This window comes from Charadrius vociferus, unplaced genomic scaffold (assembly GCF_000708025.1).
Source record: "Charadrius vociferus isolate BGI_N301 unplaced genomic scaffold, ASM70802v2 scaffold278, whole genome shotgun sequence".
Classification (NCBI taxonomy): domain Eukaryota; kingdom Metazoa; phylum Chordata; class Aves; order Charadriiformes; family Charadriidae; genus Charadrius; species Charadrius vociferus.
The window spans coordinates 2854598-2868980 of NW_009649705.1; the positions used below are offsets into that span (position 1 = coordinate 2854598).

General features: G+C 36.8%; 1 protein-coding gene across 1 annotated transcript in view; it reads right to left on the reverse strand.

Moving 5' to 3' along the window:
* The window catches only part of ZMYM2 (zinc finger, MYM-type 2), a 72772-nt gene that overhangs the window by 15772 nt on the left and 42617 nt on the right, over positions 1–14383 (reverse strand). The window contains exons 9-14 of the mRNA XM_009890634.1: positions 10166–10338; positions 4212–4377; positions 3264–3298; positions 1384–1513; positions 1101–1216; positions 82–253 (exon numbers count right to left, since the gene is read on the reverse strand). Of these exons, the coding sequence (XP_009888936.1) occupies positions 82–253; positions 1101–1216; positions 1384–1513; positions 3264–3298; positions 4212–4377; positions 10166–10338 (792 nt within the window). The remainder of the gene's footprint in view (positions 1–81; positions 254–1100; positions 1217–1383; positions 1514–3263; positions 3299–4211; positions 4378–10165; positions 10339–14383) is intronic.

Here is a 14383-nt window from a genome sequence, read left to right on the forward strand (position 1 = left end):
CACAACCCTTCTCTTGATTCACACACCCCCACACATACACCCAAGCACTCCACAGAGTGAAAAACTCGTCAGGAAACTCACTGGCCGCATCAGAAGCTTCAGCTTTTCCATCATGTTCAGGTACCATCCCTGACAAGTTCAGTAGCTCGGCTTCCAGAGGATTTGAGGGTACTTTTCCCCTCAGATCTTCTATTGCTGCAAGGATTTTCTCACTGCTATCCAGAGTAGTGGGCAAGAAAACTGGAACTGGCACCTATGCAGACACAGGGGGGAAGAGATAATTAGAAAAGAAAAATATATGCTGCAACAAAGCATCAACAGCAGTCAAGACAGAAACAAACCCTACATCCTTTGTCTAAAAGACAGGTAATACAGATTAGAAATGTATCACTTCAGTTTGGGCTAACAAAAAATATTGACAAGTTAAAAAATTCAATATGATTGAGAACAGAAGTGAAAACAGGAAAGGATACAGAAAAAAAAATTAAAATGACAAAATATAGTGGGGCAAAGTAAGAACAGAAGGGACTTTGGAGCTTCAAACCTGTCTTGACTATAACTTCAGACTAACAGTTTGGACAAATCAGTATCCTGCTTTAGTGGGTTGCTTGTGAAACATGGAATTTTAGGAATTCAGGATTTTCTTCCACCATTTGGATGAAACTTGGTACATAAGTGATAACAAATTTGACCTAAAGTTATTTTTCTTTTCCTGGCACATGGTTCCTTTTTTTTCTTTGTTTTTTTTTTTTTTGCTTTTCTTCCTTCTGTTTATCCCTCTCTGCCATCCCTCCCCAACATAACCTTTCCATTTCCCATTACCTCTTCAGCAAACTCAAAAGTATCATTCAGAATTGTTCCTAAAAAGTTCAGCAGCACAAGATTTTCACACTGAAAGCAGGCAGACAGGTGCTAAAGTACAAGCAGGAAATTAAGTGCCACTGTCAGATTTCTAACGCATTTTTAATAAATAGTGCTGCAGCATCCTGCAGTCCTTTAGATGGACCAGAATGAGAACAGTCAACAACACAAAGTGGTTGACATTCACACATGCATGTGAATGGATGCTACTTTAAAAGTGAAGCTGAAGACTCACTTACAGGAACCGGAACTGTTGTAGGAACAGGAACATTTTGACTATACATGTTCATAGGCACCGGAACATAGACAGGTACAGGAATAGGCACTGGGACATACTCTTTTTTCCAATCATCTTCTATTAAAAGAAAAAAGAAAAATGTAAACACTGCCAGGTACTTAAATATATCTCACACCTGCAGTTTAGGAAAAAAATCAGAATATTTGCAGTATGTTTCAAGATAGTAAAAGTTTAAAAAATCTGCACTGAAGAAATTAGTAGTTCCAGTACATTTGAAGAGTTACCTGTCTGACAAGATTTTGTCTGCATATGAGGTTTACAGTATGTGGCTTTCGTCATTGTCAAAGGCTTGCAAAGAACTGCCTTGTTCTTCATTTCTCTGTTAGGTGTTGGAGAAGGTGGTGGTGCTGAGCCCTACAGAGAAGCAAATAAGAGAACGTGCTGTTACACCAAACTGATTTCAACACAAGGTTCTTGATTTGATGTACCAGTTTGTACTTTTCATATATGAGATACTGAAGAGGACACTCACAGCAACACAACAGCATGAACTATAATTCTTTAATTGCAAGCTATTCTACCTTTCTAATAACGAGCTGCCTCTGCCAGGAATGTAACAGTTGTGTTTTGCTCAGTCAGGGCTAGCACTTTTATTAACAACTTCTGGCCCATTTTCCTTTTCTTTTTTTTTTTTTTTCAATTTAAGATACTCTTAAGATACTCTTTTTTACATTCTTATTTAAATGAAAGTGCAATTTAAGCTATTTTGTAACTTAAAAATAATTTTAACTGTAAAAAGAATCCACTATAAGTAGCATAACAGACTTTTGGCTCAAGGTCTACCCTTCTTGAACTATGCTATAATCCAAAGATCACAGGTTTTAAAAAAACGTATTTCTAAATAAAATATCTCTAAACAAATTTTTAATACCTAAAGAATGAACTTCGAGCTCCCCCTGCTGGCTCCACAATAGCGACAACAAATACTTGAGAACATCGCATAATGCTCAAACTGTATCCTTACAGTCAACAGGTTAAAAAAACGCCTCTTGTTCCAGGCATGGTTTTTGTCCCCTAGCACCTGTTTTAGAACCTGATTTAAGAAACAGACTGTCACTTTGATTTGGTCGTATGTAGTAAGACTAGCCCCACATATCCTTTTAAATATGGAAAGAAGGTCAAGTCATAAGAACAGCAGTAGACTAACAGGTGTTTATTTTCTAAAAATATTGTGAAAAATATTGTATCACACATAGCTTATAGGATCTTTAAAAAAATATGGACTGAATTAACATCATTGGACGCTATTAGCCGTAAAATACTAGATGTTTTTAACCTGACTGTTTAGCTTGTCTGATGTCTCTAGTTACCTAAGCAATTTTTTTTTCTGTGTTTTTCATTACTATATTTTACTTAAATCTAAGATTTACCTTACAGAAGCCTATTTGCATTAAAAAGGTGGGTCGATTTTTTCATGGAAAAATAGGCACTTCTGAGATCTTCCATGAGACAAACAAATGAAAACAAAACTAAGTTTCAAACAAAATACATTAAGCTAACAGAAAAAATATTACTAATAATACTTTTGACAAGTTGAAAAAAACTGAAACTCAAAATGAAGGCTGCTGCTCCACTCGTGATCCCCACCCTCCCAGCCAGTGATCCTGCAAAAGGTCACGCTTCCCTACTTTGTCACCTGCAGTGAAGTCAATCAGACCCTGACCACCAATTACGCTACATAACTTAAGATCTGAAGGTTTATTTTCAGCTTTTTAACACTGAGGTACAACCTCAATATTCTAACTGATCAGTGAAATCATCTTCCCTTTCTGTACTCAATAAATACACCTAATCAGGCTAAATGGGTCAATAAGATTCACATACTTTGTGGATTAACCCTTTTAAGCAACACTTTCATGCATTATAGACATAAATTATATAGCTGATGATGTGGTTTCCCAGAAGACATTGAAAAGCCAAAATATGAAGATTAAAAAATTAAATTTCAAGTCCTGAGTGGAAAAGACTAAGAAACTCCATGAATATAGGTTAGTATCTTTCAAAGATACTAATTTGTTTTTTAATAGCATCCCTTTAAGCCACCAGGATCTTGAGTTTTAAAACATCTAATCATGTTATATATGTATACAATCTATGTACTTACCGTCATTTTTGTTCGAGGGGTTTGACATCCCTGATCTAAAAAATGTAAAAAAGGAGCATTTTTAGAATTCTTTTTTCCCTTTTTCAGAATCAAAAGGAATTTCAGTAAGCAACTCAGACAACTCGATCATCAGGTAAACGTTACATTAACAGCACTGATTAGTACCACATCCCAGGTGAGAAGTGAACACAAGACTTCTCATTCATAGGCACCTCACTACTCCAGCATTGAACATTACACAAAGGCAAACACTAAACCAATGCTCAGAAAAGTAAATACCTACATGTTCAAATATGAAAATAGCCACACAAAGAAGTTGTGTTGACATAATTACACTAATTAAAAAGCTGATTTATTTGAACTTTGCCTGACATGCCATTTAAACCACATAAACACGCATTCAGACCCCATCAGTAAATTTGTATGGTATCTATTGCCAACAGAAAAATAAAAAGCAGCAATGTATTTGTCTTATCTAGATAACTTTCATTCCATTCTCATTTAGTTTCCATTTCATTTATTTCCTTTAAATTCCATTTATTTCTTTTTTCATTCCTAGTGCATTTATATGCTCTCTGTGACCAAAACACATTTAGAAAAGAAGTGTTTCCACAGAGCAATCGCAAACGAGAGCACAATGAGAGGAAAACATTTTCTGTCCCTGTGATGATACAACACTAAAATTATGCTTAACTTAAAAAGATTTGTTTTTTAAAAAGTGATTACAAAGCTATTTGATTACCTCACGTTTCAGCTCTTGAAAAAGCAATAAACTAAAGAGCTAAGATAAAAATAGCAAGCAGCGCAATGATGCCTCTGATGATAAAATAAAAAAGGGTAATTTCTAACACAGTTTATTCCAACACATAAATAATTCATGCACTTTTACATTCTTCATTTCAAGGAAGCATCTTGCTTGCCATTTAGCAGCCATAAAGCAGCACATACCATAGTGTAAGTTCTCGGGTCCTTTTTGGGTTGCCAGATTTGGCTCGTTTTGTTGACAGTAGAAACGGAGCAAACAGTGCTGATCACAGAAGTGTTTCATTTCGCCACGCCACTGCACTTTCTCTTTGAGAGTTCCTTGAGACTTACAACAGTCACATCGTGCAGCCTTAATGCAAAGGAAGATTTGGACATTTTTAAACAAGCTTTGGAAAAAAAAAAAAGGTATTTCTACATTTTAAAAGGTTACTTTTTTAAGAGTACTGAAGAATCATTCCTACTATACAGTTACGTCTCGCTCACGTAGGCTCTATGATAGTTACACTACCTCTAACCTGTGCATACAGGCACATCTGTCACTCTACTTGCAACTGTTTGCTGGGGCTTAACACCCAGAATTAATACGCTTTGTTTCACTAAAGACAGTCAGCAAAAAAACAATTTTATGCATCAATTTTAATGAATTCCACTGAAACATTCTACAAACCAAGAGCAGAAAGCGAGTGAGACTTCTTAATGACTCTCTTGAACCAAGGACAAGTAGAGATTTCCCTTCCCCCCCACAGTTTGGTGCTTGTTTTGTTTGAAGTCACAAACAATCTCTTCTCTAAGTATCAGATCAGAGCCCTTTAGTGTAAATAATTTTTATATTTTCACTATTTTAGTAGTTTGACAATTTAAGAATCCAATTATTAATTAGTTCTTCAGAGTCTATGATTTATAAACAACAATAGCTCTCAAACTAAAGAGGATAAATCTAGTTAGCACATAACTTGAAACTCAAAACTTTGTTCTTCTTTATCCCTAGCTAAACATGTAAGTAATATAACTTTCACCAGCCTACATGAAAATTTCATGAGACATCACTAACAAAGACATTGTTTTTCTCTAAAATAGGTTCAACTGAATTTAATCAGCCATGCTATAAATTGTTATCTGAACAGTGGTACCCCCTGTTTCAAATCTTCAAGTAAGCAAAAATTTGTTTGCGCTACGGCTCCCCTGGATATTGCTTGCAACCTCCATCCTAAAGCAGTCCTTAAAAAAATAAAAGCTTTATAGATGCTCAAGAATCTAAAATTAAGACAAGCTAATTAATAATATAGCCAGGAGAGGAAGAGGGAACTTATGATAATACACAACACAAAACATTCATACGTAAAATCATACACAACACTGCAGTTATGCACAAGGCTCTGATGGCTAAATAAAATAAAATAAAAAATGGTCCAACTATAGTTTTCACGACCAAAAAAGTATGGAAAGGCCAATTAGTTCAAATTTTAAAAGTAACTGAATGTTGAGTTCCTTCCCTGTGCTTGAACAGTCCGGCAGCATCCTTTGGCAATGCAGGAAAGTCAGCTCTCAACTGTAATTTTCAAATGTTTGAGATGGTATGTAAAGAGATTCAACTTTAACAGTATAACCAACTTCAAATTGGGAGCAATTAGAGCTGTGGCTTCAGGATCACCTCTCACCAAGGAAGGGCAGGTACTTCTTTTCCCCCTGCTCTGTGCAGGTGTCAGCAGTAGCGCTTATGCACCTGCAGGGTACACAAGGTACAGCAACTCAATTACCCCCACCCTTCCTCAACTTTTGTTACGTTTGTCACTTTGACATTCTGCTGATGCCGATCCAGAGTTCATGTTGCAGCAGAGATGTTCTCAGTGGGACAAAAGAACAAGTAAGTTGTGTTCTTGGAAGGGAGTGGGGAAGATGGAAGTGCAGAGCGTTGCCAAAATAGCCTAGATTTATCAGTTTAGAGAAACTGTGAATTCACGCCTTTAATGCAAATTGCATCTTCCAAAGCCACTAAAAGGTTGAAATACCACCAGGGGGGAAAAAAAAAAAAGAAAAAAAAGTGTAATTCACTAATTTTAAATCTCAAGCCCACCTAACACTGATTGCTAAGAATGACTGCTGACCCATGTACAGAAAAGCCCACCTACTCTGACCTGCTGCACACTGCTTAACTATCAAAGCACCACTTTCTGCTCATTCTTCTTTCTCCTTCCAAGAAAGAAAAAAGTGAAAAATCTTGTCAAAAGCAGCAAGTACAGCCTTCCTGTAACTGTTTTCTCCCTCTCCTGGTTCTGCTCTTCATTTAGGCCTTCGAGTAAGTGTATTGTCATCTCTCCTGGGCTGTATTTAGGTGAAAAAATTTTGGTTTGCTTCCACATGGAAATTACCATTCCTTGGCAAGCCCAAGAATCCTTTATAAGGATGCTTCACTTCTCATCCCTACACCGTAATTCTACTATTTCCATAATCATGCTTGCAGTCAATACTATACACCCTTCCACACACTGGTTTCCTACTACAAGCTTGTTCTCCCCATTTTCCTGGACCATGAAATTATGTGAAAGCAAAAGTGTGAATTCATGATTTTCTGCTTTTTCCTTCCTTCCCCTTTCCATTTGTTTTCATTTGGGATATTGGCACTATACATGAAATTAATCTCCAAAATGCCTGCCTTCAGGTCTGCTCTGTGTTTGCAAAAAGTCCATCTATATACTCTGTACTCCAACTGCACGCAACTCATTTGCCACTCATGACTGCTTTTTGGTCCAACTTCAACATGTTCAAATGGGCATAGTGGCTAGCATAAATCACTAACACTTGCCCCAAACTTGGTTTAAAAACAAAGTTTTCACATGTGGGGCTTTTATTTACATTTTTAATCCTCCAATGACCTGTTCCTAATGTTATCCAGTGATTTGGACTGGTATGAATTTGACCCATCTTCGCTGTCTATTCTGAGTTCAATCCACAGTAAGTAGGAAGCAAGGGTAATTTGACCCATCTTCGCTGTCAATCCACAGTAAGTAGGAAGCAAGGGATGTTTCCAGAGAGTGAGTGATGGTAAGAGAAAGGAGATCAACTATTCTGAAACGGTACCTAATTGAAATTGAGATGCCTAACTGTACAATGGCTAAATTCAGACAAGAGAAATTCCACAAGGTTATCTTGCTGCCTTTACCATTTAGATTAATGCTGGCTCCGTTGTTTCAAACTTTACCAGTGCTGACAATCATTGTTATCTGAGCTCACCAGTGACAATAATTTTTCTGTGCCTCAGACTGTAGTTCCCCATCTCCTAGTCTTTGAAGACACCTGACCTCCACTGAATACAGTCATCACTGTATATGCTCAATCCAACACTCCACTGTAGCCTTGAATGACCTGTAGGCACACCTCAGCTGTAGCATTTTAAGCAATGTTACACAATGTATATTTAAAGAAACATATTTCTGTGCTGTCTTGGAACTGTAAACTCTTTTTCGAGGTACTTTCAATGCTCTAGTATAAGTAACATCAAATGATTGAAACTGTCAAACATCAGGCTACCAAAATATTTATATTGAAATTTCCCAGGCATTCTTCAGATTAACATCTAAGACATGGCATGTTATTGAAGTTTACAGGAGGAGCTCTAATAACAGGGACCTAACCTGAAGACACCAAAAATGGTACCTCTCTTGTTAGAGGTGCATGGACACCATACAGTAGAAATTTCCTCAGAACTTGGCACCAAGGGGTAACTGTAGCTGTCACCCAACAGATGATTAGGACTAAACTATTCTTTTACATTTCATTCCTTCAGATCAGGTTTGAGGAACACTTCTAGTTAAGTCTGATGTGGTTCTAATACTTCTAGATAACAGTCTGTTGTGCTTCTACCACTGCTACCCTCTTCTGGCTTTTTGAGAAGAGAATTTTGTCAATCGAGGAAGCTCTCCCATAATACTTCATTATTTTTAAAAGTTAAGATGTTTTCCAGATAATACTACATGAGAAAGATGTGTCCATAAAAAAAGTAGACAAAGAAGATGGAGACAAACACTTGTTTAATGAACATAATGCTGGTGTTAAAACATTACTAGGTTATTACTACTTATTTCTCTTCATGTATACATTCATTGAAACTCCAAAATAACATTGGACATTGCATAAATGAGACAAAGCTCATACATATGTAACTATTCTTTTAAAAAGCTAACAGACAAAACAGCAAATGAAGTACAAATATAGGGAGGGGTCCGTACCTATTCTGTCTTCCTGTATTTCGATCATTACCTCTTTATGGCTAGGTCAGCTAACAGTGTGCTACCAAATCTAAGATATTTGGAGTGACTTTTATAAAGAGGGAGAAGTTACTAGCAAGGATGTAAAGAAAAAAATCAATGCAATTTCAGCAAAACACACAATTTCCCAAAACCTATTACATGTCTTCCCCATGTAATAAACCCCAAACTTTTATAACCAGAACTGAATTAGGCAAAGGCTTTATGAAATATTTGAAAAAAACGACAATCAACAATTCAACATCATGTAACACTAGTTCCACTACCAAGTGTAAGATTCAAAAAGTAAAAAAAATAAAATCTAACACTTCAGTATCATCAAAATTATCAAAAGTCACTAGTTACCAGCAAGTCTGCTTAGATTAAATTGCCTTTTCATGGCATCATGTCCAATTTTCCTGCACCACAGAACCAACAGCATTTCTTAAGCAGACTTAATGGGCCAATTAAGTTATTGCCTTATCCCACGGATCAGAAGGACAGCCTGAAGTCAGAGTTTTCAAGTGGTTCTCAAACATGAATCTGAGTACAAGCTTCCATAGAAGTTTATGTATATGAAACTAGTTTGGTACGCACACCCCCAGACTGTATTATTTGCTGAATCACCAAGAGATTTCTAAAGCACACCAAAGCTTTATTAGGTTCTCTATCAGAAGGCACTTTTAACGCAGGGATAAATTTCACCCTATACCCCAAGTTTTAAGGCATATTGATTTAATACTATTGTATGAAGTTAACATTTTAGTAAGTTTAAGAACTTTGCAGCCAAGCTCCGTCACCCTATTTTCACATGAGACAGAAGAAACACATTCTGGTCTTCAGTAGCTCACTTTCAGGAATGTCTAACGTGACCCTACATACATTATTAAAAATAAAAACTTTACAATGTTTGGCTGTAACATTTCTGGAACCAGCCATTCCAAAATATCAGATATGTCTTCGGATTCAGTTCTGTTATGGTAGGTAGATCATCTTGAATTACAGGACTTGTATCTAGCCCTCTAACATTTCAAGGTTTTTATTGCCTTCCAGGCTGCATACAGAGTTTTGGTAAGGTGATGAATTTTGAACTGTCTTTTTTGCAATTGCATCCACAAGTGTAGTTCTTGTTTTGATATTATCAGTGTAGCTTTCCAGGATGTTCACACCAGAGATTTTATCCATGGTACTAATCGCAGGTTAAACCCAGTCCAATTTCACCTTTAATTTCTTTCAAAAAATGAAAACAAAAAACCTCTTAAGGTGAACTCTTTGTTGGTTGTGCTTCACAAGGTAGTTAAGCTTCCAGAGATTTAGAAACAGATGCCATCTGTTTGATTAAAACTTTTATTAGAGATCCATTTGGGCTTGCTTTTCCCTTTGGCATCCTTTCCACTGGGAAATACTGAACAATCAAAGCCTCTGCAGTTCAAACTGTGGGAGAAGGGAAAAGGCAAAAAAGGAGGCAAAAACAGGAACAAGAAAAACTCTGCTAACCTAGTTTATCCTCAGTCAACTCAAGGTATCATCCAGCTGCTATTAACAGTGTTTTCAACATTTTGAATACACATTTAAGAAGTTGTGACAAGAAAAATATGCTATCAATTGAGCAGAAAAAATTGGAATTGTAAATTAACAAGTATACATAGTAGTTTCTTGTTTTTCTGTAACTCGAGACTTCCTTGCCAAATGAATTAATAAAATCAGATGGTAAAAATGCTGCTCTAAGATCTAAGAAACCTCAAATGATGAAATTAATACATTTGCTTATTGTGTAGCAAATGCTTTGCTGAAGTAAGCCGTATTTGCTGCACAGTCCTTGAGATATCCTCACACGTGCATTTTTGTTTTTTTTAACTGTGGAGCTCTCGTCAAAAATTCTGAGTTACTTGCCTTGTAGTACCAGTCCTGAAATTTTTTACAGCACTCTTCACTGCAGAAATCTCTCACTACACCATCAAGTTCCTTAGATGCTCCCTTTTTGCACAGCTGTGAGCAGTAATTACAAGTAACACATCTCAGTCCTAACCGTCTTGCAAAGTCTTGTTTATATAGCAGCTTGCAGCCTGGAAACAGATTTTAAACATTAGGAACAAAGTAATTCTTACAGAGAGATATCACAGTTAAGAGTTAAATATTGAAAATGAAATGAATACAACAGCTAACAATTGGGGCTTCAGACAAATTCAGGTTGCATAATAGACTATATTTCAAGACATTTTTACCTGAACACCTTTCCTGCACAACTCTATGGTTTCATGTGATGTTTGCATCTTTTTCAAAACACTACACGCTTGAATCTGTGCTTATCAAATCCCTGAATAAACAGTCAGAAAAAAATACATAATTTTCTTTTCATATAGACCAATGCAAAAGCGCTGATTTGAAGTTACATTGCTCAGTTACGTATCCTCAGAATGCTAGATACCCAATGACAAGCAGCAGTTCTAAGCTAGACAACACCAGCCACTAAAACAATACTGATCTTCAAGGATCAACTTACTTCTATTACTACTTTCATTCATATTAATACAACAAACCACTTAAGATAGCTCATTAATTTTTAAGAATACTAATAGGTACAAGATGACCTAAGAACTGAGGAGTTTCTTAAAAACATTAAAGTAAGCAATGATCAGTGCTGAGAATAATTATGCAATGACAGGAGTTTACATACGAAATTTGTGTAGGATTTGTAGGCAACGAATCTTTTCTTTTTTCTTTTCACATCAGGTGGGTTGGGGTTTTTTGCATTTGCTATACAGTCATAATTTCAAGGTTGCCATAAGGACAGCTATATTCTTCAATAATCTGATCCTCCCTCAAGCAAATTAGAAGACATTCTAACATATTAAATGCATTAAAAGATGACTACTGTAGATATTACATAGGCTATTTTGAGAATATAACGTATTTAAGCTACCTCAAATCTAGTGTCTGTTCAGCTGATGCCTAAATCATATACCATATATCTCTGTAATTGTGCTAATTTTACAGAAGAGAACAGTATGAGAAGATGAAGTAAGTGTCTATATTAAACACTGGAGGGACAAGGTAACATCTACACAGACCTTTAATCTGAGGCACCAGCTTTTATGATCTCCCAAATATCACAGTACCACAAGTCTTCCAAGTGCCCACCCTGCTAGGGCATATAGCCTAACACATGCAGAGTTCTGTACTTCTGCTAAGTTATGAAACTCAATATGTAACATACATGCTGCACTTCCTCGGGCATATAGAATATAAAAATGCTAGAATTATAATGTATTCAGCAATTTCAATTAACTGACTTGCGTTGTTGTCTATTAGGGTAGAATTTTGTATGTGTGAAACTGAGATACTACTTTAAAAATCACAAAAACACAAGAACGGAAGTGGAAGCTGCAGCAGACAGCATCTTCCAAAACCAAGAGGTTATTGAGGAATTTCAGCTTGCAATGCTACAAGCTTTCCTAACAAATTAAATTTGCTAGCAATATCAAAATTATATATATCATACAAATAAGACACTGTAGGTAATAACTGTGTTTTAAACTGGCTTTTTTTTTTAGTTATATATCTGACTAATAACAGAATAAGGAAAATTACTAACACACAAAATAGGCAGTGAAGAAGGAAAGCGCCAAATCATTCTTGCAGTGCAACTAATCTGGATGTTAAATACACTGCCCTAAAGAAAATAATAATCGTGAAGATAGCACTGTGTGCAAACTGTTAGTTAAAAGTACCCATTAAAGCACTGAAAATTTCTTGCCAGTATTCTTTCCTGCTAGCTGTATCTCTCATTATTGTATGGGGCATCGGATTCTTTCCATTTCTTTACAATTCTAGAGATAGCTCAGTATCACAACGTATCCTCCTCTTCAGCTGTGCCTTAAAAGAGCCATCCAACATTGCATCAACCTTTCAAGACTATAGATCAGTACTGTACTACCAATCAGGTAAGCTATGTGCACCAGGCTAAATAGTCTACCAAAAAGGAATTGAAAAAGTTGACATTTTTCTTGGCTGCTAAACTATAAGGAGTAAAACTGAAGATAACTGCTGCTACACTAAAAAAAGTTACCAGGTAAGAGATTTTCCATTCTACAGTCAAACATCTCCCACATCTCTGTGACTCAGGGAAAATAATGAGCAGTAAACATTAAGTAAGGGGAAACAAAAAGTCCAAAATTCCAGCCCTTAAGACTAAATGCTTGAAAAACATGGGGTTTTTTACAGATCGCTGACTGCAGGGCTTCTTGCTGAAGGAGGCCTCTACAGAAGACAGAAAATACATCTCTATAAAACTTCAGATGTCGACAGAAGATTGTTACAACCCTGAAGACTTCTAAAATGGAAGTACAGGCTTTTCTTTCTGCAACATTATGAGCAAAATTCTTCAGATTTGTCTGATACTTTTTTATGTCTTTGTAACATATAACTTCATCGACCTGACCAGGGAATATCTGGTTGATTCCAGATCTTGTCATGTCAGACAAAGGGCAAACAAAATGCCTTTCTTTTTATAGGACATATTTTAATTAGGCTCTCAGTACTCTGTGCATTTTTAGGATACAGCTTTTCATTATAATGCTATGGTTTTGATTGGAATAGTAAGACTTTCTCTGAAGTATGGAAAAGGGTATTCGCCTTTGGCAAAACAGATTCTAAACTCAAACAACTTCGTCTTCACGGTGCACAATGTAAATCCTGAATCAACAGAGCAGTATCCATGCTGGCTTTGTCGATGTGACCAAGAAGTGGGTTTTAATTGACAGTACACTGTGGATGAATAATACAAAGAGCACTGGTTGTCTGATCTTTCCAATATCAACACTAAAATCCTGAGGTTTTGGCCAGCCTAACTCCCTCGGGGACTCGGGCTTCTTGAGTATAAGCACTTTTTAAGACAAGCAGCTGTCAGCCCCAACATTTTGAACAAAAATATATATAGCTCCTCCAGATTTTTGCTATAACACCAGATACACAAGTTACAGTGTGACCAGATGTAAATCTCTAGCGCCTTAAAGTGATTCTAAATAGTTCTTGACAATTTCAAAGAAAAATGTAAGTCCAGGTCATTTGGTTCAAGCTACACAAGTAATCAATTATGTTCTTTCGCAAAGTTCTAACAGAAGACCACCCCACAAGTCAACTGTCTCGGAAAGACCATTAAGGAGCATTTTCATATGAAGTATCCCCAACTCAAAATTTGAACCAGGCAAAAAGAAGTAGCCGAATATCTGCTAAATCAATGTTATGTGCCCTTAATTAAGCTATTAGAGTTCTGGCTTCCAGACCGAAGCCAACACAAAACCTATCCCTTCCAACAGCCCTAACTTTGGTTTCTCACATAAACTGCAGAGAGAGGATAAGCATCTCAACAAATGCAACAAGGGCTTGCTGACAGGACAATGCACAAGCAGTTCCTCCAAACCTTTACTTCAGGCACGTGCCCAGTCAAGAGAGCTTTCCTTTCTCTTGGCAGCCCCAGCCCCAAGAACTGCCCATGATAAGAAACATGCTTCACTTGGCTGTCTGCAGCCTCAGTGCAAGCAAGCTACTAAGAACCTGATCCTATTCCACCAGCAGCACCCACCTGAATTACGGGAAGTTCAGTACATTGACACATCAAGCAGCTGTGAAAAAGGAACGCTGAACCAGAAACACTTCCCAAGTCCTCAACACCAGACTCTCTTTGCCACAGAGAATACCATCTTTTATAGAATGTACTTGTTCCATCCTAAAAGCTATTAGGATTTTTACCCCTGAAAGGCTGTACTTACCAGACTACCTTTCTCCTCCTGAAAGCTACATAGAAGACTTGCTTCTCTCATCCTGTAATAACCTCAACTATTACCCTTTAACAACTTCATCTAGAGAAGAATAACAAGAGGCTTGTCATATCACAAGTATCAAGAAGCCTGTAGCACCACAAGGTAGGTCTTGAAGATTTCTGGAGCTGTGTTCCATCTGCAGCTTTCTGCTGCCTCCCTCTGTATTGATTTGAATGTAACAGCCACCTCTTCCGTACCCACATTCCTATCATCCACTGTCTGTGGCTTCACAATAAACATTACTATCCTTAGGAAAACAGATGCAATGCATCCAATTTTGGGTCCTGCT